Source organism: Leptonotus elevatus, chromosome 10, assembly GCF_054856555.1.
Source record: "Leptonotus elevatus isolate MCC_2025b chromosome 10, RoL_Lele_1.0, whole genome shotgun sequence".
In the NCBI taxonomy this organism is placed as follows: Eukaryota; Metazoa; Chordata; class Actinopteri; order Syngnathiformes; family Syngnathidae; genus Leptonotus; species Leptonotus elevatus.
In genome coordinates, this window is record NC_141248.1 from 9,815,604 (window position 1) to 9,836,041 (window position 20,438).

The 20,438-nt window shown below is 37.9% G+C and overlaps 1 protein-coding gene across 2 annotated transcripts in view; it reads right to left on the minus strand.

Annotated features, from left to right (window-relative positions):
* Positions 1–20,438, minus strand: part of LOC147166966 (dihydropyridine-sensitive L-type skeletal muscle calcium channel subunit alpha-1-like) — a 42,071-nt gene that overhangs the window by 7,982 nt on the left and 13,651 nt on the right. For both annotated transcript variants that reach the window (XM_086086232.1, XM_086086233.1), the window contains 27 exons: positions 19,538–19,698; positions 19,099–19,324; positions 17,118–17,325; positions 15,862–15,982; positions 15,652–15,766; positions 13,993–14,095; positions 13,829–13,898; positions 13,608–13,740; positions 12,535–12,664; positions 12,366–12,425; positions 12,162–12,268; positions 11,146–11,233; positions 10,939–11,046; positions 10,770–10,822; positions 10,391–10,537; positions 9,278–9,479; positions 8,841–8,999; positions 6,786–6,896; positions 6,159–6,242; positions 5,547–5,594; positions 4,932–4,958; positions 4,715–4,840; positions 4,161–4,226; positions 3,948–4,039; positions 1,602–1,761; positions 1,256–1,383; positions 538–634 (listed from right to left, as the gene is read on the minus strand). In XM_086086232.1, coding sequence (XP_085942358.1) covers positions 538–634; positions 1,256–1,383; positions 1,602–1,761; positions 3,948–4,039; positions 4,161–4,226; positions 4,715–4,840; positions 4,932–4,958; positions 5,547–5,594; positions 6,159–6,242; positions 6,786–6,896; positions 8,841–8,999; positions 9,278–9,479; positions 10,391–10,537; positions 10,770–10,822; positions 10,939–11,046; positions 11,146–11,233; positions 12,162–12,268; positions 12,366–12,425; positions 12,535–12,664; positions 13,608–13,740; positions 13,829–13,898; positions 13,993–14,095; positions 15,652–15,766; positions 15,862–15,982; positions 17,118–17,325; positions 19,099–19,324; positions 19,538–19,698 — 3,130 coding nt within the window. The remainder of the gene's footprint in view (positions 1–537; positions 635–1,255; positions 1,384–1,601; positions 1,762–3,947; positions 4,040–4,160; positions 4,227–4,714; positions 4,841–4,931; positions 4,959–5,546; positions 5,595–6,158; positions 6,243–6,785; positions 6,897–8,840; positions 9,000–9,277; positions 9,480–10,390; positions 10,538–10,769; positions 10,823–10,938; positions 11,047–11,145; positions 11,234–12,161; positions 12,269–12,365; positions 12,426–12,534; positions 12,665–13,607; positions 13,741–13,828; positions 13,899–13,992; positions 14,096–15,651; positions 15,767–15,861; positions 15,983–17,117; positions 17,326–19,098; positions 19,325–19,537; positions 19,699–20,438) is intronic.

A 20,438-nucleotide genomic window follows, 5' to 3' on the forward strand; every position in this document is an offset into this window, starting at 1 on the left:
TGAGAGTCTGCAGTGGATCAAAAAATGTGGAAGACATCCTCATATCATTAAATGTAGAAAGAACACATAACAGGTGCTCTTCAAATTTGGCGGGATTTTTTTTTTTGACAAAAAGCATTTTTAATTAAGTGATTAATCATGATTAATCAAAATTCTAAGGTGTATTTAATCTGATTTTTAAAAAAATTATCATTTGACAGCTCTAATTAAAAATCAAGTACATCTGACCCCTCAAATTTTGAGGGTTGTGGGTTTTCTGCAGCCTATCACAGCTGACTTTAGGTGAGTAGCTAGACTCAGACACTGGGCTGGTCGCAAGTCAATGACAGGACACTATAGTGGACTCGTGAAGGTAAGCCAATCATTGACAAAATAAATTGTGTATGAGTGTTTGCGTGTGTACACACCGTACCCAGAGCAAGTGTAGTGAACCACAGTGACACAAGTACGGACTTGCTATTTGGACAAATAAAAGAGTATTTTCATGTGACACTACATTACGGGTGACGTTTGTATCTTCTTGTTCAATGTTTGTACCTTGCAGGCAATACGATGAGGACAAAACTTGCCAAAACCCAAAGGCGGGGGTATTCGCCGTAGAAGTGTCACTACATCCAGATGCTTAATACGCCCCCTAAGGGGAAAAAAAAGAATACAAGGACAAGTTAAAATGTGAATCAATCTATCCATCAATCCATCTATTATACTTCTTAACACTGAATTAGTCCCGGCCAATCACAGGGCACAGCAGACAAGCATCTACACTCATGTTCACACTAATTGAATGTCTTCAAATGACCTAACGTGCACGTTTATGAAACGTGGGAAGCTTGCAAGCACAAAGAAAACAAACAAACTTCTTACAGGAAGGCCACAGCCAGGATTCAAACCCCGAACACCAACTACGAGGTGGATGCTCCAAACACTCCACCAACATTGAATGAAATACAACATATTTCTTTTCTAAAACTGCAAATATGCAAAAACACTACAACATATGTATTTTTGTTTTTCTTTAGATTGCCCTGTGAGTCTTTTGTGGCTTTTTTTTTTGGTTGGTGACCAGTTTAATGGATGCTATTGCCAATTCCTGCTGGTATAGAGCACAAGGGTATGATGAAAAATATGTTCAATCTATTATCTGAAAGCATTGTGTAAAAAAAAATATATATAATAATAATAATCTACAGTTTATTTATGTGTACATTACTTTTTTTAATCATATTTATTAGTAAGCAAGGACAAGCAAACTTACGTGGCCTCTGGATCATATTCTGCCCATATTTTCTTGAACTCATCCAAGTGTTGAGGGCCCAGAATTGACCAATCACGGGTCAGATAGTCGAAGTTATCCATAATGACAGCAACAAACAGGTTTATAATCTGTTAATGATATGGGCAATGTTGCCATTAGAGCTATTGGATAAAGCAATGTCAAGATAAATTGACATTTCATTGATAAAAAAAAAAAAAAAGAAGAAGAAAAACACCTCATTTGGCATCTTTATGTGAGTGAGCTTTAAGCAAAGTCATACCTTGTACACAGACATCATGGCTGAATCATGTGTGATTAGGTGATTGTTTTCCCCCCACCGACTCACCAGAAACGCACAAAGCATGTAGAAACTCATAAAGTAAATGATGGCAAAGTTGGATCCACAGGTGAACTCTTCTCCAGGTAGGTAATCTGATTTGGCGTCACATTTCTTTCCATACATACTTGCGAGCATCACTTCGTGCCATGCTTCCCCTGTTGCGCATCTGCAAAGTAAAAATGCTATCATCTCCAATATAATATATAATAACAGAAACGGCTCATTTCAGGAGACATTTTTATTCACATTGCAATGTCTTTGGCTACTTTATTGTATAATTTCAAAAGGTGATACCAATTCAGCAAGTACTTAAAAGTTAATAGGATGCGATTTGTACAAATTTTAATATGCTGTATTAAACACTATAATATACATGTCGCAATGATTACGCACTGAAATTCCAACGGGGCTCTCAGCTGCGACTACATTAAGCCACATTGTGTTTTTTCTGATTATGTCGTCGGGCTGCTGGCTTTTCTTCGAAGCGACGGGAGAATGGTGTAAACCTGATTCGGTTCCCCAGAAATGCGTTTTTAAAGATGGACATATGAAATGGAATCTGCTACCGATTGAAAGCCATTCAGAAAAGAAAATGAACAGATAACAACTAATATGTTAACATACAAACACAGACAAGTTGACTACTTATAACCGGTAACCTCTCAGTCCTGTGACTTTAATAGCGTCATTAACAGGAAAATGAATGAACGAGACGTCACATCATAGTGGTTATTCAACTGGGGCTTTATTTCGATCTCAGAAGCAAATAATTTGCTATGGCACTTTGTTGGCGGAATAAATGCTTGGTCGCTGTAAATCTCACTCAAATTCCTCATAACTCCTCACTTTCCTTCTCTTCCGCATTTTTTATATGAATAGCAGCGATTGGGGTTAGCATCAACACGTTAGCCACAAGGACTCGTCCACTACTACCGGCTAGCTTTGCTGCTAATGAATGAGCAGCGTTAGTTTTGAATGTTGAATGAAGCTCTGGACGTTTTTTCTTTCTTTCTTTCTTTCTTCTGTCATGGGCCCCTATGCTGTCTCTGGACCACAGTGTGTTGCACTGGCGGCACTGTCGATATTTACGCCTCTGATGAGCGGTGACGCATTACGTCACTGGAGCACCGGTAATTCCAATAACAAAGCACAGACAATCCATAACACTTGGCAGCTCTGAAGATGGTAAAGCTCACTCCTCACTTGTGTCACTACATTTAAATTTAGGCTGTCAGTATTACATCATCGGAATCTGAAATATGTCTTGCAAGATCAATCAAATTGGGAGGCATGTTTTGTGTGACTTTTCTGCATTAAACACTACTATATGTCTTTGGCATTTGTGTACTGTGAGACTGCTTTAATTAAACAATAAAAAAATCAGCGGCCAATTTACTTACAGCTTGTCATCGCCAACCAGGGCTGGACATCTGGCATACAGGGCAGATTATTATCATAATATATATTTTTTTAATTATTATTATTATTATTTTCCTGCATTTTACCCCAAGAGACTGACCCACAATATAGAGGAACTAGTTCAGTAATCCAATTCGAATATAGATCGCAAACGTGGCAGAACTGCATGTGAGGCAGGAGTCGGGCTGGGCCAGACCGGGCCGGTGGGCTTAAGTGAAAATGTGAAGGCCCGATTATTTTGTGCCAGTCCAACTTCAGAGTCAAGAGTGAAGACGACCCCTTAGTCCAATGACGTCTCACAAACACACACACAGGGTCAAAAAAGGGTGCGTCGGCTGTGAGCTGGCACGGCTTGCAAAATTCACGAAAATAATTTTTTAAATTACGATGCCTTTTCATCACGTTTTTACCAAAGTAATCATTGGAATCATATTATTTGTACTTGTACTCGTTCTTAAAAATGCTTACAGGGTGACTTTTTCTCATGTGTCTTACACTTTGAACTCCAGCAAGAAAAAAAAGGTCAGGGTGAGAAAATTATAAAACGCAACTGTAAGTAAATATAGATTAAGCTCGATTACTAGGGTGTCACTTTGACCACAGCAGCTGTATACATGCCTTGTTCATGCAGCCTGTATTGGGGTTTCTCTCAGATTTAGCTACATTATTGTTTTAAATTCTTCTTCTTCATTCTTCTATCTAGGGTCGAATCACCAGGCAGAAGCCTACGCAGAGAGACTCAAATGCCCGTTTCAACCTGCGTGTGTGCATCGTTTACATTTCACATTGCATACACAATGGAGTTGAGTTCATTCCACGTATTTCACTCAAATTGAGTTAGTGTTTATTCTTAATTATAATTCACAATAATACTGTATATATGGAGCTCTTCTTCAACATTCCAAACTGAATTGTTTTCCAACTTCCACTAACCTGAATAACAGCAGCACAGCCTGTGGAAATGTCTGGAAGTTGTTGTTCCTGTTGACGTATGTACCATCAACCAAAGCAATTTTGCCAAAAATCTGGAGAGAAAATGCACATTAAAGTGAGAACCGTCTTCCATTTCTGAAAGAGTGTTTGTTTGTTTTTTGTATTGTATATAATATATAAGGTGTATAATGTGCAAGATATCTTTATACATACCTGCATTCCAACAACAGCATATATAAAGAACAGCATTAGAATGAGCAGGGCCACGTAGGGAAGAGCCTGCAACAAAGGGACCACAAAAAAAAAAAAAAGCAAAGACGGTACGGATTAAATTCAGCACATTAGTTTTCACGTTGTTCTCCCCGTGATTATGTGGGTTTTCCCCAGGTATTGCGGTCTCTTGCCACAATCCAGAAAGATAGAGCCCTCTTTATGTTAGTAGAACTATTTAATCCTCAATAATCATTAGTCCGTTACAGCTCTTGTTTATAAATGTAAACATTGAAGTTGAATGCTAAATGAATTTAATGAGTTACTATATAATGTTAAAACATTATGCAGATATGTTGACCTTGTTTGTGCATTGAAGAATCCTACACAACACTGTATTTTCTAATTATTCAGATGAGCTTTTTTTATTAAGAGCTTAAAAGTGGTTCTCATTATTTTATCCAGATGTCATTTTACCTTCTTGGTTTCTTTAAATAGTTTATAAAACTCAGAAATCAACTTTCGGGGCTTAACATTATCAGCAGGGTTAAACTGACCTGAAGGGATTTTATGAAGGTCCATAGCAGATTCCGTATTCCTTCAGAGCGATTCAAAAGTTTCACCAGACGCATAACACGAAACAATCTGAAGAATGTGATTGACACACTCATATTCTCCGATGACTATACAGAGGGAAAGAGTAAGGATATTAACTATAGGAACACAACAGTCAACCACACTCATCAGTCCGAACTAAATTGGATTCAAACTCACCGCAATCGCTTGCATTGGATCCACTTCCTGGAACAACAACAACAACAAAAAAGGTGTGTATGTGGGGGGGGGGGGGGGGGGGGGGGGTTCAGTTATTATTTATTGTTTTATCAACTCAGCCACAATATACACTTCAGGGTCATACTCAATAATCTAATATTTTGTATATTAGACATCCAAGAGAGTTTGGGCACATTTCACAGCTTCCTCTTTGAAGTTAATTGCCTCCAATTAACTGGTAATTATATATATAAGAACGGCTGTAAGAGTAAGGGCAGGTTTATTCTTTATTCTGATTAGTATTCATTTAAATTTATTTATAGCTATCACTGCACTTTATTTTCAAAGCATTTTCATTTTTACGTTTGAGGTAAAAATAATGCCTAAAAATTTAATAAAATGATTTTCATTTAATAATCAACTGTTGTGTTAAGTTCTACTTTTGTAGCAACACACACACACACAAGAGTAAAGGGGTACTCATGGTATGACAGAAACATTTGGGGGTACACAAGCCATAAAAGTTACAATATACAGATTTTTAAACATAATAATATATAGTATGGGAGTTTATCAGTCTATATGCAATCACAATGCATTCATTAATATATTTACATCACAGCCATGGAGACAGTAAAGCCCTCCAGAGGACACCAGTGCTGCCTGTAAAAAAAAAAGGGTGGTGTTGATTCTCAAGAAATTTCATTACAGTAAAAATAGTTTGGAGATTCAGTCAGTCATTTCTATTTTGTACCAGAACACAAGAACAAAACTACTTGGTGATGAATAAAACAGAGAATATAGGCAAACATTTTTCCATTTTAGTTTAACATTAATACCTTTATATAGAGGTGAGCACTCCCATCAATTGTCAATTCCCGTCAATGACGATGCCCACCTTTCGGCGAGTACACAATGACGCAAAGCCACGGGAAAAAATACACGGACTGAGCACCGACTGAAGCAGGTTTACGTACGTCGATTGAGGTAAGTACAGACAGGCCTTCTCATTCCGTGTATTTTTGTGAAGCTTCGCGTCATAAAATATTTACCGAAAATTTGGTAGCACTTGGTGAGAGGTGGGCATCGTTATTGACGGCAATTGATGATTGACAGAAATGCCCACCTCTGTATAATACTGCTTTATAAACAGTAGAATTATAATAATTATGTAATGAAGTAAGTGACAAACCATTATATTCATTAAAAAAAATGGGTAACACTCACATCAATTTCACTCAGAGTCACATCCACAACACTTCCAATGACGATGACAAAGTCAAAAACATTCCAGGGGTCTCCAAAGTAGCCCTGTGAGAAAACCAGAATGTTGGATTATCAGTGAATGGAGAGTAAAATATGAGTTTAATGTCTTTTAATTAAAAACACTCATATCTCAAATCGTCTTTACCCATTGTAATGAATGGAAATGCCATTAATCTGCCCCCCCCCAAAAAACAACAACAACAACAACAACAACAAAACATGCTGATGTATTCTGATGAAGAAAATTTGTACAACATAATATTGTACTTTATTTAAAAAATAATAATAATAATCAGACCGTGCCGCTCCTTGAAAGCCTCGACGTCTCAACTCTTCTCTCATCTTATTAGTACGCCACTAATAATATCAATAAGAAATATACTGTAAGGAATATTATGTCTATGAATAAAGATGGTGTAATTCTCTCTTTTTTATGTTTAGTTTGACAATAAACTTGAACTCTGTGTGGCAATACACAATGTCAAGCCTCTTTTTTAAATAATTGTTCACTAATTATATCTGCTTATTGCTGCCATATCATCAATACAATATCCCTTGTGATGTGCAATGTCATTGATTTGTACTAACCTTAGCTTTGAAGGCCATCAGTTTCAGGATCATCTCCACAGTGAACAGCACAGTAAAAATTACATTCAGCATGTCAGATAGGTGTGTAACATGGTCTGACTGGTTACAGTGCTGTGGGTCAAAGTACAAACATAGAACTGTCAAGAGGAGTTAAGGTGTGGGGTGAATAACAATTATTTGCTCTCATACAGTACGATGAATCTCAGCTATTTGCGAGGGAAAGAAACCAAGTTGTTCTGCAAAGTGCAAAAATCCGCAAGTAATTGACGAGCCCCTTTGACGAGGATTGTATTTTCCAATTAAGTACAGCAAATTTAAAAGAAACTCCTCAACTCACTTCAATAGACTTCCCTGTCACCAAGATATCACCAGATGGTGCCAAAGGTTGATGCTTTGGCCTGAAGCCAAAAATAAGTCACTTTTCCAATGAATAACAAAGGACAGGTTCTCCCTAAAAAAAATCTGTGGATAGGTGAATTCACGCAGGACAAACCAAGATTATGCGGGGTTCAACGTTTATACAACATGACGACTTTGGAATTCTATTCTAGGAGGAGCAGCAGCTAGAGTCTGAGTTCCTCCTGGGTGACCGGCTGCGTGTATCCGGTATCTTGTTCTTTCGGTCACAACCTACAGCTCGTGACCATAAGAGAGGGGAGGAGTGTAGTTTGATCAAGTTGAACTCGTCTACTTGGGGTGGCATCTCATTCCTGACCTGGAGAGGGCACTCCAACCTTTTCCGACTGAATATCATATGATCTCAGATTTGGGGGTGCTGTTTCACACTCAGGTGTGAGCTGCTTCAGCGAGTTTAAGGCTTGATGAATCTGACAGAACCACCTAATCTGCAAAAAGCAGAGACGTAATTCTGTGGTCACCAAACCTGACCCCTTAACTCTTTAGCTGTGACTAGAAATTCTATCCAAAAAGGTTATGAACAGAATTGGTGACAAAAGGCAGCCTTGGCAGAGTGCAACCCTCATTGGAAACATATCCAACTTACTGCCGGCAATGCAGACCAAACTCATCAGTCATACAGGAATCAAAAAGCCCGTACTAAGGTGTCTGGTACCACATACTCGAACTCCTTTCCACAAAGCACATGTAGACTAGTTGAGTGACGTCCAATGCAGTCTGACCCCGTCGAGGATGTAGAGCTTGTCCACTGTACTGCGGCCAGGACAAAATCCACACTGCTGTTCCTGAATCTGAGATTCGACTTCCGGATGGACCCTCCTTTTTAGCACCCCTGAATAGACCTTACCAGGGACAGAAGGCTGAGGAGTGTGATCCCTCTGTAGCTGGAACCCACCCTTACCCTTATCAAAAAGGAGAGAGGCATGTAAACCAGGAAAACCATGTAACATGCAGACCCTTAGGAGCTCTGGGCGGATCTCATCCACTCCCAGGAGCTTTTTAGCCACCTCGGTAACCTCAACCCCAGAAATAGGAAAACCTGCCTCATAGACCCAAGACTCTGCTTCCTCATGGGAAGGCATGTCGGTGTTGAGGGGATCTTTGAAGTATTCTCTCCTCTGATTCACAATGTCCCAAGGTCATACTCAGTGGTAAACTGTTTCCCCGTTCTGGGACGCTGGATAGTGGACCAGAATTTCCAGAAGCCAGCTGGAAGTCATTCCCCACGACCTCACTGAACATGGCTGCGCCAAAACCTTTGTGTGTGTTTCACTTGGTCATCCAGTACCCATGAGCTGCCTCCGGAGTCCCACTAGCCTTTTTGGCAAAAAAAACAACAGGTTCGGGAGTTTCCGCCACAATAGGCACCAAACGCCTTACGGCCACAGCACTGGTTAGTCGCCTCGGCAATGGAGCATAGACCAGTGTCCACTCTGACTCGATGTACCCCACCTTTGATGGGAGTGGGGGTCCACACTTCTAGGTCTCACAGTCATTGAAATCTGACCAATGTAAATGGCCCTTGCATATAGATCGCCAAACTTTCCTGCTTTTAGGCAAATGGTGTATACAATAGGAGTAATGCAGATATATTAATGGAACATGTTTCCGAATCTATGATGTGTGTTGTTTACATACCTGCATTCCTAGACACATGGTGTTGAGCATTATAAGAAGAAACATAAGGTATTCAAAGTAGCAGGAGGTGACGATGTACCACACTTGATATTGGTAAGGGTTCTTGGGAATATAACACCGTAGTGGTCGGGCCTTAAGAGCATACTGCACACATTGGCGCTGGAGAATTTGAAGAAGATCAGGACAAGTTCATAATCCACATAAACATAATTAATAAGTTCACTGCCTGGCATTATTTTACAGCCTATTTTAAGCCTCTAACAATTATACATACTTAAAACAAGCTGCTGTTTAAAAGATAATAAATGTTAAAACATCACATAAAAACAATTACATGTCATGTAATTTGTCTGTGATAAACATAAAAAAAATTCAGTTCAAACGTCAATTTGGAAGTACAAATTTAATTTAGTGACACTTTAATGTGCTAAACATACCTGATTTTTGTCCAGCTCACAGTCCTTGTACTCTTGCTCTCCTTGTTCCTGGAAGGTAACGATGACGAAACCCACAAATATATTCATCATGAAAAAGGCAATAAGGATGAGGTAGATGATAAAGAAAATTGAGATGGCAACTCGGTTGTTGTACACTGGTCCTTTATCCTCTACATTTGAATCAATGGCTTTGTGAAGGATCCTGAATGGAAACAAGCAAAATAAAGTGCAGACACAAACAAACACACATACAGTACATACAAAGAGAGAAAACTATGTTGGTTTATTTAAGTGGTGAGAAACTCCCAACCATGTGCATTTCAACTCAATATTTTGCTAATATTGACAAACAAACTATCCTTACAATTAATTGCCTGGGCCCTATATTCATAGACACCACAGCTACGTTTGAGCTTAAAATCTGGCGTATCCTCATCTTTCTTCCTACATAAGCATCGCTTTGCGCCATGCTGAACAGTCCACCAGGCCAATGATGCGTCTTAAACTTGGTGACTGAAAGTAGACCAAACTTTACAAATACTGGAACCATGTCTAACTGTTGGTGCAGGGAGCGTAACGCAATCTTGGGTGCTGGCACCTCTCTGAATGAAATGTTCTCAAGTTAGAAGACGTGTAATTTTTTTGTAAACAAAAACGGAGGTGAAGGTTTAGATGTCTCTGATGGTATATCGGCACATTCTCCTGACTGCATGCAATATGTGCCCTGCAACTGACTGACTTAATGGATGGATAGTGGTTTAAATAATGTTTAGTAAGAAGGAGGCAAAATTGCAGCCAGCAGAGCAGTAAGCGGTGGTCTTCAAGTCTATTGTGTGTAGTTATGCACTGTGAAAATGCATGTTGGTTTATTTAAGTGGCAAATAAGGGAAAGTGGCTTGAGCCAGCAAGTCAAGCCACTCCTGCTTAGCCCAAGAGTTTCAGAAAGAGCTCCTGCACTCCTACGATCAAGAACAACTATTACTTCAAGGTCTGTCAATGATGAATAATTTTGATCCACAATTTCTGGAATAACTATTTCTGTATTTTGTGTGTATCAGTAAATGTGTTTATTCATGTTAAACATAGTCTTGTCAGATTATGATCATGACTCACTTTGGCCATCCTTCAAATGTAGAAATGGTGAAGAGTGCCAGCATGCCATTGAAGATGTTATCAAAGTTTAGTTCTGAGTTGGTCCATTCCCTCTGACGGACCTCCATCTCATGAAGTGCTCCTTCCTGATACTTTATATACCAACCTCTGAGTAACAAAGTTAAAGGGAAAGAGACAGTTAAATGAAATAATCAATCAGCAGTATTATTCTAAACACATACAGTACATTGAACTGTGGAGAAATAATTCTGACTATGACAACCATTCATAGCATGTCAAAGCATCGATAGGTTATGCTTCCGTTTAGTAAGCAAATCTCATTTCACCATTGTTTATCTTTATATCATTGCTTATTTATTTCAAACATCAATGTGCTTACTTGCATTCCTCTTCAGTCATTTTGTCTGGGTCAGTGCAGGAATAGAACTTTCCCTGGTAAAGTATTGTACAAAGGATTTTCAACTGACCAATACTGTCTGGTTTTGACATACAGCAAATCACGTAAAACTACAGTTAAAGAATGGTATTATTCCCTGTTATATGCTTACCTTGAAAAGCTGAACTCCAATACAGGCAAACATGAAATCAAGTAGCATAGTAACCAGCACAATGTTTCCAATGGTCTTGACAGCAACAAAAACACACTGGACTACGTGCTGGAAATCAAACAGCAAATTCCTCAGTACCTCAAACACACATGAACACAGAACACTAACTTTGCCATCCAGTCATATACTGTACAGTAAATGTCATACCTTGAGACCCTTTGCTCGATTGATGGCCCTCAGCGGTCGAAGTACCCTCAACACCCTTAGAATCTTAACTACCGAGATGGCGCTGGATCTAGGTAGGTTGAAAAATCAAACAACCTTTACTTATGTTTCTGTAATGGTTAATACACAGACATGTAGGAGCAACTTGAAAAGAAAAAAAATGACATTTTATTGAGTATTATTATTATTGTTATCCATGATTTTTCAATTTTACAAAAATAAAGATTTACATCTTAAAATATAACAATTAACCTGTTAACTAAATACAACAATTTGTTTTTGTGGATAAATGCTATGCTGACTTCTCAGAGAAGCCCAGTGAGACGCCTGAAAATTTGGTATAAAATAAGCAAATTCATTGTGAAAATTCTCATCAGTCAGAGTAGTGACTGAAGGTCTGCATTACAGCTCTTCGTGATGTTAGAGTAGACAGACTAATTATTTCTCTTTAAAAATAAATAAATAAATAAATACAATGTTTAATCACTGTATTGCTGTTTCTGTTTTGATACAGTAGATCATAATATACTGTTGAACAGGTTCAAAACTTGAGTTTTAGAAATATTAATCCTTGAAAAGTGGATTAAAAAAATGTACGCAATACATTTTTTGACATTTTTAGAGTACATATCTTGGAAAAGTTTTGTGCTAATGGAGTTTCAACTGATTTATCATCAGATTGGGGGAATCTACTATGTATTTAGCGAGACTATGCTTCCCTCCCCACAACCTGACCCCTCCTTCCCCGTGCTTATAATTGAAGTCTTTGAAAGATTTTTTTTTTTTTATCAATTCATTCAGTTTAGAAAAAAAATTGTCGCACTGTACATTACATTATATGTTGTATTTTTAAATATGTGAATCGCTTTGTGTACAAAATACACTTTATGCATAACTAGAAATATATCATTGTAATTAGCAGCTTCACAGTCAGAAGGTCCCACCTTTCCCATCATGTCATCATGTCATTGTCATTGAAGTTTTTGGAATCCACTTACTCCATTCCCATTGAGAGCAAGGATACACTGACAACCAGTAAATCCAAAATGTTAAATGAGTTCCGGCAGAAAGAGCCTTTGTGAAGAAAGGCACCATACGTTGTCATCTGAAAAGCAATGGGCCCAACAAATGATGGGAAAGAGCAATTAAACACTTTTGAACCAAACGTTATATCAACAATAATGAATTTTGATGATCTTTACCTTGAGTACGATCTCTGCTGTAAACACTGAAGTGAAGACTATATCAGCATACGCCAACACCTAAGATTCACATGAATTGCAACTTCTATGCTATTCTATACTGTAAGTGTGAATGAAACTTTTTTAATTATCTTGTTTTCATTGACTACACATGCATAGTATTCTTCACCTGGTTTCTGAAGGACATTGGGTCTATAGGATCCTCGGCTGCTAAAGAAACGGATGACAGAAGGATGAAAAGGAGGATGATGTTGGTGAACGTGGTTGCATTTATGATGCGATGGCAGAGTTTCCGGAACCTAAAAAGGGGGTTTAGAAATAAAGACTTTGATAAATTCTCAGATTCAACATTATGGAATGAGATTTTTCTAAAACCACATATTCACAACAATTATATTCTATGTAGGCACTTTAAGCAGAGCCCAGTTAATAATTATGGACTGACGAAAGATCACAGAACACACCGGATTACAAATGGACCTCAAAAGGTGGACTTTACTACACCAAACAACTTTTCTCAACTTAATAATTTCACTTCTTGTTGACATCTCCCCGAAAATGTTAAAAGTGTATTCATATAATATATTCAGTTACTCTTCTCCCCATGATGCTGACAGCTTTGAAACTTAATGTTTACCTATCTTCAAATTCACTTATAACCAATTTCTGAAAGATCGCCTACTCACTCTAATCATTGTATCAATTTTTCTATGATGTTGCATATTTTGTAATAATATTGTTTTATAGTTTTAATATATAAGCATCCTTGACGGCCTTGAATTGCACTTGTAAATACAATGTATTATTAATATTAATGTTATTATTATCATTATTATCTTAATTATCATCATCATTATTATTATTAGTGATTAATAATAATAATAATCATTAACACAGCTCAAAACAACCCTATGATGAGTAAAAATACTGGAAGGCGTTCCCCTAAAGTGAGTGCATTCATGTGACATTCATGCCATGTGACAAAAAAAAAATTCACCAAAATTCCGTGCACTTATGGCGCCAAGCTTTAGTTACAGCGGTGACGTTCCTGCTCCCCCCTCTTTCCATCCTTCTGCTCTGTTTCAATGTGCATTTAAATCACACCTTCTCACGATTACATAATCGCGTCTAACCGTAATTTAATTGCAAATGCAATTTATCGTTCAGCCCTATTTGTAAAAGTACCGTCTAAAATTATATATTTTTTGTAATTTCCGTAAAACAGCAATCAACACATCATACTTGTTTTGTGGTCCAAAGATAAAAAATGAACTGGCTTCTGGCATTGGTACTGCTTCTTCCTTTAACTGAAGATCAGCCATTGGACGAGGTCTCGGGCTTTCTGGGATCTCAGGGTCCTCTTCTTCATCATCACCTAATCAACGCGAAGACAGGGATTAGCATGTGCTGCTCAGAATTTGGGGGATATGACAAAAAATGACAAAAGAAAGCATTGTGTTTACCAGGAAAGTCAGCTGGAGGGAAGGGGTCTTTAATTTCATTCACATTTGACTCAAACTCATCAATTTTGAGCTGAAAGTTAAGAATTTGGTTTAAATGCACAAAGCAGTGAAATACATTTATTTTATTTTCATGTTTGATAATAAAATAAAATACATAATCTTACTCTAGCAGTAGTGGGCATGACCTCAACGCCCTTGGCTCTTTGCTCAGCTAGTTTCTTTGCAAGATTAGCTTTTTCTTCAGAAGTCTTGTTGGGCAAATTGGCTCTATAAATCAGGAGATTAATCTGATTAGCTAATTTGGTTAGTTGCTTACATCTTAGACAAATGCCATATAATGTAATTATGATGAGTGAAATCACGTGTCTGTACAGTGGCATATACAAGTGCAATTTGTTAAATGACCACGCTCATAACACAAAACACTCGTATCTCAAATAATTTTCTCCAATGAAATAGAAATGCCATTAATCTGTTCCAGTCTCCGCAAAAAAAAAAAAGTTACTTTTTTTTAAAAATAATAATAATTGCACTCTATATTATTGTAGGCTACTTTAAATAAAAAAAAACAGTAATGACATTATTAATTACATTGAATGGCCACTGGTGATCCTGCCTTGCCCACCCAGGGACATAATAAGGGATGGGTATGGAGTACTGTGTATGAAGGTCCCAGTTGTTCGGTCTACTCCTAAATATGGCACCAATATTAGTCTTTTTTAAATTTTATTTTATAAACATAAAGAATATGTGAGTATTTTTTGCTTATCAGTTTACATGTGTTGCTGTATTGTTTATGCTGTAATACCAGTTGCTTAAACTTAAGGGCTGTAAAACCAACACAGAGATGTTAATTAGCGCTAGCATTAGCACACCAATAAACTTAAACTGAGTGTTTTTGGTTTGTTTGGGGGGGTTGGTTTGAAAGAAAACTTCAACTGGGAGTGTTGAAAACAAGCCTCTTCTTCTTTTTTTTTTTCTTCTTTCACTAGATGTATCTGCCAAAATGCTGTTTTTGTGAAGTGAATTGAGTTTACTGCCAGTTTACAATGCTTGTATCTCAAGTATACACTTTCAATTTATATAGAAACGGCTGAATGATGACTCATGATATCGGAAATCACGCAAATCAATTCATTCCAATCTTAAAGCGCCTCTGTATTAAGTTTCCTACGTTCCTAGTTTTAATATCCCATTAGGATAAACATATCTGACAGACAGACAGAGCAGATCAACATTTGAATCTGCCCGGAGTTTAAATGTTGTCTCTGTGCTTTTGTGGAGGGTTTTACATATCAAAAGCATGCTTCTGTCAATTTAAGACTCTAAATTACTATAGGTGTGAATGTGATGGTGAATTTGGGTGTTTGTTTCTATGTGCTCTGCATTCGCCTTGGCCCAGGGTGTACCCCGACTGGGAATGGTCCCAGTTACTCACAAGCCATCCAGGTAAAAAAGGTATAGAAAATGGATTAATGGATAGTTGGGGGGTTTGAAATCAGTAGATGTCGCTAATCATAGCTATCTGTGGGCTTGCGAAGCTATTTGAGAATTATTTGTGATAAGGGCTATACAAATAAACTTGACTTGACATAGCTGTTTTAGCAAAGCAACATGTCTGGAGTAAGGGCTTTTACAGTACATCACTTTGTGGTACTACAATAGTAGCTCATTGGTCAAGCTTTGCGACATAATGAAGTATTTATTTTTCCATTGGTCTTGTTGTTTGTGCACTTACTGTAATTTTGGTCATGGCAATGATTTAAGAATGTGCTGAACAGTTCCCTTTTGTAGTTATTGTGCATGCATTATGGTAGATTGACCTGAGAGCTTTCTTTCGCATATTATCCTCTGTTTTCTCCTTCTGTGCCAAAGTTAAAGACTCAGCCTCAGCCAAATTATCAACTGCAATGGCCAGGAAGACGTTTAGAAGAATGACTGAATAATTTTGTAGTCAAAGAATATAACATAGTAAATTCATGATTGGCTGTATAATTATGTATGAGATACATGTAAGCAAATTTAAAGGATACAATTTCCACAGACAAACAGGATGATGAAGTAGATGCTGACGAGAATTCCAGGCATGCTGGGTCCCCCATGTGCCATTATACCATCATACATGACAGCATTCCAATCCTCACCTGTAAGAATCTGAAACACAGTTAGGGGTGGTAATCAATGAAACGGTAAGTAGCGTGCGGCCATGACCCTTATCAGTAATAGGGGAATCGATCTCCATGACAACATTGGCCTAAGGTCAGCAACGGGCCTGTTACATATCAACTCATTACATTAAATACCATTAGCCATCTTCCCCCACTTATTAATTTTCTAAACAAAGAACCCCAAATGCACTTCCAGCCCATCTGCAGATAAACAGAGTTTTTGTTGTTTGTTTTAAAACCTCAAACTTCACCCCCATTTTTCACCCAGATCCTAACCGGATGGCTGGCAACAAATTATGTGGGCTTAGCCAAGCCTTACACAACCGAAATTCCAAATCTCAGACACAACAACCATTACCTGGGTGACTTGAGCTCCTCAGCCAAAACAAATCTGCGCAATCTGGGAGTTATTTCTGATGAGGACATGTCTCGAACACAGCATTAATAAATTCATTAGTAACTGCTTGTAGCTGACCCGTTTGCAATATGCCCAGAACTCTGCTAACCTGGCAATAGCCAGATTGAGATTGTGACTCACTCAAGGGAGTTCTCCACAATATCAATCTGGGACTGCTCCACGGTGATTTGCTGGGGAAAGGCGGGACATTCTGTAGAGGAGGTACTTAGAGCTGATTGGACAATGCGGCATCTTGTGCAGTCTACCTAACATCGTTTTGACGGCCGCAGATTAAAATGTCATCTTCGTTCTCGTCGTAGGGGGAGCACTAACATCTTTACCAGCAAAAAATGCACAAAGCGCTTCTAACTGTTCAACATTCAACAAGGAAACGGTGAGTAATTCTGCAAGAACAGAATTAATTGCAACGTCTATTCGTCCATGTTTGTTTCCCACGGGTGTCCGCGCTTCCTGGTTTTGTCACAGCTGCATATCCCAAACACAATGTTGCCCTGTAATTGGTCCGGATCGGTGAAAATCGGTACAAGATGTATTCTCGGGATTTTGTGACCTCACAAATACTGCGAGAATTCATCTTGCAGAGCAAGGTTAGGACTCAGCAGCAAGGCTTCTGATTCGCACAAAGAGGAGAACCCACATCACTCCCATTCTCATAAAGCCCACAAAAAATGAAATGCAAAAACATAATCTATTCTTCATGTACCTGGAAAACGGTTATGAGGGCTTGAGGGAAGCTATCAAAAGTGCTGCGCGGTTTAGGTTGGTCCGAAAAGTTGAACTTTCCTCCAAATACCTGCATACCCAGCAGGGAGAAGATGACAATGAAGAGGAATAGCAGCAGCAGCAAGCAGGCAATGGAACGGACTGAGTTCAAGAGGGAAGCCACCAGATTACTGAGCGAGGTCCAGTTTCTAAAGTATACAAGCACAGATCAACAACACAGTTATTCAGGTAAAAGCAGTCACTTATAAATTTCATTGTATTTGCTTGAGACAGGAAATTGTTTACTGATTGATGACTTCCATATTCTGTAGTTCAATTGACCTAACACATGTTTTTGTACTAGGCTGAGTACCCAATGAGAACCCATGCAAGCTCAGCAAGAACATGTACACCATCGTGGGCGCTGATCGCACGGGGAAGTCATGATGCCTCCCCACCAAGGTTATTTTAGTTAACAAAATCTAAAGATTTTTTTTTTAATTTGTTAACAAAATAAAATAAAAAGGAAAATGCTTTTGAAAAAAACGAAAACTAACTGAAACTAAATTGTATAATTATAGCGAAAAAGTCATTTGTTTTAATCTTTGGTAATCAATTTAATACATGAGCCTTTGGGGATGATTTTAAATCTGATTTTAAGTATATTTATTTCGATATTATACGGAATAAAAACGTTTGAAAGTGTGTCACACAGAAGTGATGTCGTCTAACTGCAGCCAATAGAAAATCACCTTCAGATGACGTCACCCCTAGGCGACAATTTTGCGAGCTTGACTTTTGGCTCCAATGGCTCGGCTCGCCTGCTTTTTCATGTAAATCATCTGAAATGCAACACTAGTTAAGAAATGTGTTACTTTTTTCATTTTACCATGGTGTTTATTGAATATTGCGCACAAGTAATACACATTTAAAAAAAAGAACATTAATACCGAACCTAACTAAAACTAAACTAAAACAAAGCATTTTTTTAACGATAACTGATCAAAACTAACAGAACCACCCTGAAAACTAATTAAAACTAACTAAATTTAAAAAACAAAACTCAAAACGAAATAAAATGAAAATTCCACCCTGCTCCCCACCCCTGTGCTTCGAGTTTGATCAAATATTATCAGTTCCATTATTTCGGTAACACATGCTGCTTTCATCAAAATTCAAATGAAACATTTTAATCTATATTAATCGAGATTAACTCCAGAATTGAGGTGATATTGATCTAGATTAAAATAAAAAGTCTATGGCCAGTAATATTAAATATATTCAAATATTTTAACTCATTCAAACCCCCAAACGTATAAATGTGTTTTTTTAAATACTTTGTCCTTCACTTCCAAAAACGTAACGATTTTTTGTTTTTGTTTTTTATGCTAGAGTATACATAAGGCTTTGATGCAGTTTCTGACCTGAAGAGGCCGTTTAAAGCAATGGTAGTCATTACAAAAAAAATGCCCAGCAGGTGACAGGAGAGTATAAGAGATCGTCCAGGGCCATTTGCAACAAGCAGTGTTTTCAACAGGTTTGTGAATAATGATGAAACTTAGCTATATTCTAATGCTAATTGCTGCAAAACGTAAACAGATACAAATATATATTTTTTTCCTGATGAAAGAAGAGACTTAAATTTTTCTTTTGGTAGGTTCCATGTTTTTATAGCAATAGAACACAATATTCCGTGAGCCTTGCAAAATCTGTCAAAATCCAGTCAAACAGCCGGGAGCGAAGGGGGTTGCTTTAGTGAAAATGGCTGGGAGTGAATGAGTTTATTAACCTGACACAAATTAAATTGACTAAAAGTAATCTACTTCCATTGTTTTTTTCTGTCAATTATCTTGTGCATGTCCATAAAGACTCGTGCCTTTGCAATCAACTAATCGGGAAGTACTGTACTGTAATGTGTAAAATGTGAAATCATTTCAGTGAAGTGAAAATTACTCAAATGCAAAGTACTGTACATAATTTACCTGGTGACTTTGAGCAAGCGTAGTAGACGAATGCAGCGCAACACTGAGATGCCCATGACTGACATAATGTCCATTTGTACGAGGATGAGCTCCATAATGCCAGTGGTCACGACAAAGCAGTCGAAGCGATTAAAGAGTGACATGAAGTACGAAGACAAGCCAAGAGCGTACATCTTCATAAACATCTCCAGGGAAAACATGGACAGCAGTAGATTATTGGCGTTGTCTGATCATTGTGGATGTCGTTTCAGCCCACAGTATAGGTAATGCCCAAAAGAAAAACATTAGAAGACAAGAATGACAAGAATTAATCAATTAGATATTTGGGTTAAAATCCATGGTTGAAATTAATCCAATCTAAATCAACAATGAAAATATCAGTTTTTGGAACGAAACACATTGTCTGCGTACATAAATGTTAAGGAAGTAGCGGTCTTACCTTGCCAGTTTGAAAGCCTTTCAGACTGCTTGTGATGTTCTGTTGCAATAGCTAGCGTATTGAAGAAGACGAGCATAATCACCCACCAGTAGAAAAGTTTGGACTTAACGTACACTAGGCATTTACGACGTAACCAGCGGTTCCACTTGCGAGCCAGTTTACTGTGTGAAGGGGAAGGAGAAAAAACCTTTTTAGAGAAATTGTAACTCAATTGTAATGTAAGTAAGGAGTAAAAAAAAAAAAAATAGGTATGAAATCAGTGGTGGCTGGTCATTAGAGAGCGCCAGGGCAACCCCCTGCTAATTAGTTGAATGAACAAAAAATGTAAAATATAAATGAAATATAAGAAGACTACTTGGAAATATATTCGGATATCTATTTTTTAGATAAGCAGGATAAATAGCATACTGTTAATGAGTAAAATGATTTGTCATTTGATTTATCTGTTGTCTCATTTTGTGATGCATTTCCCATTTTGGCCACTAAGACGTTTTCTCATAGACTCACGTTAAAATGGTAAATGGACTGCTTTTTATATAGCGCTTTTATCTACACCATATAGTGTTACAATGCCTCACATTTACCCATTCACGCACACAATCACACACCAGTGGTCAGCTGCTGCCATCGTTGGTCTCATCGACAACGGAGATGAGACAGAGTACCGAGAACTGAACAAGAACTTTGTGGCCAGGTGTGAGGAAAATCACCTCTGGATTAATGCAGGAAAAACTAAGGCGCTGGTGGTGGATTTTCGCCTGACTCAAGGTTATTTAACCCACCCCCTTTCCGGTGAACATCCAGGGAGTAGACATTGAGATAGTGGACTCTTACAAGTACTTGGGTGTTCACCTTAATAGGAACCTGGACTGGACTGGAGTAGACTATACCTGCTACGTAG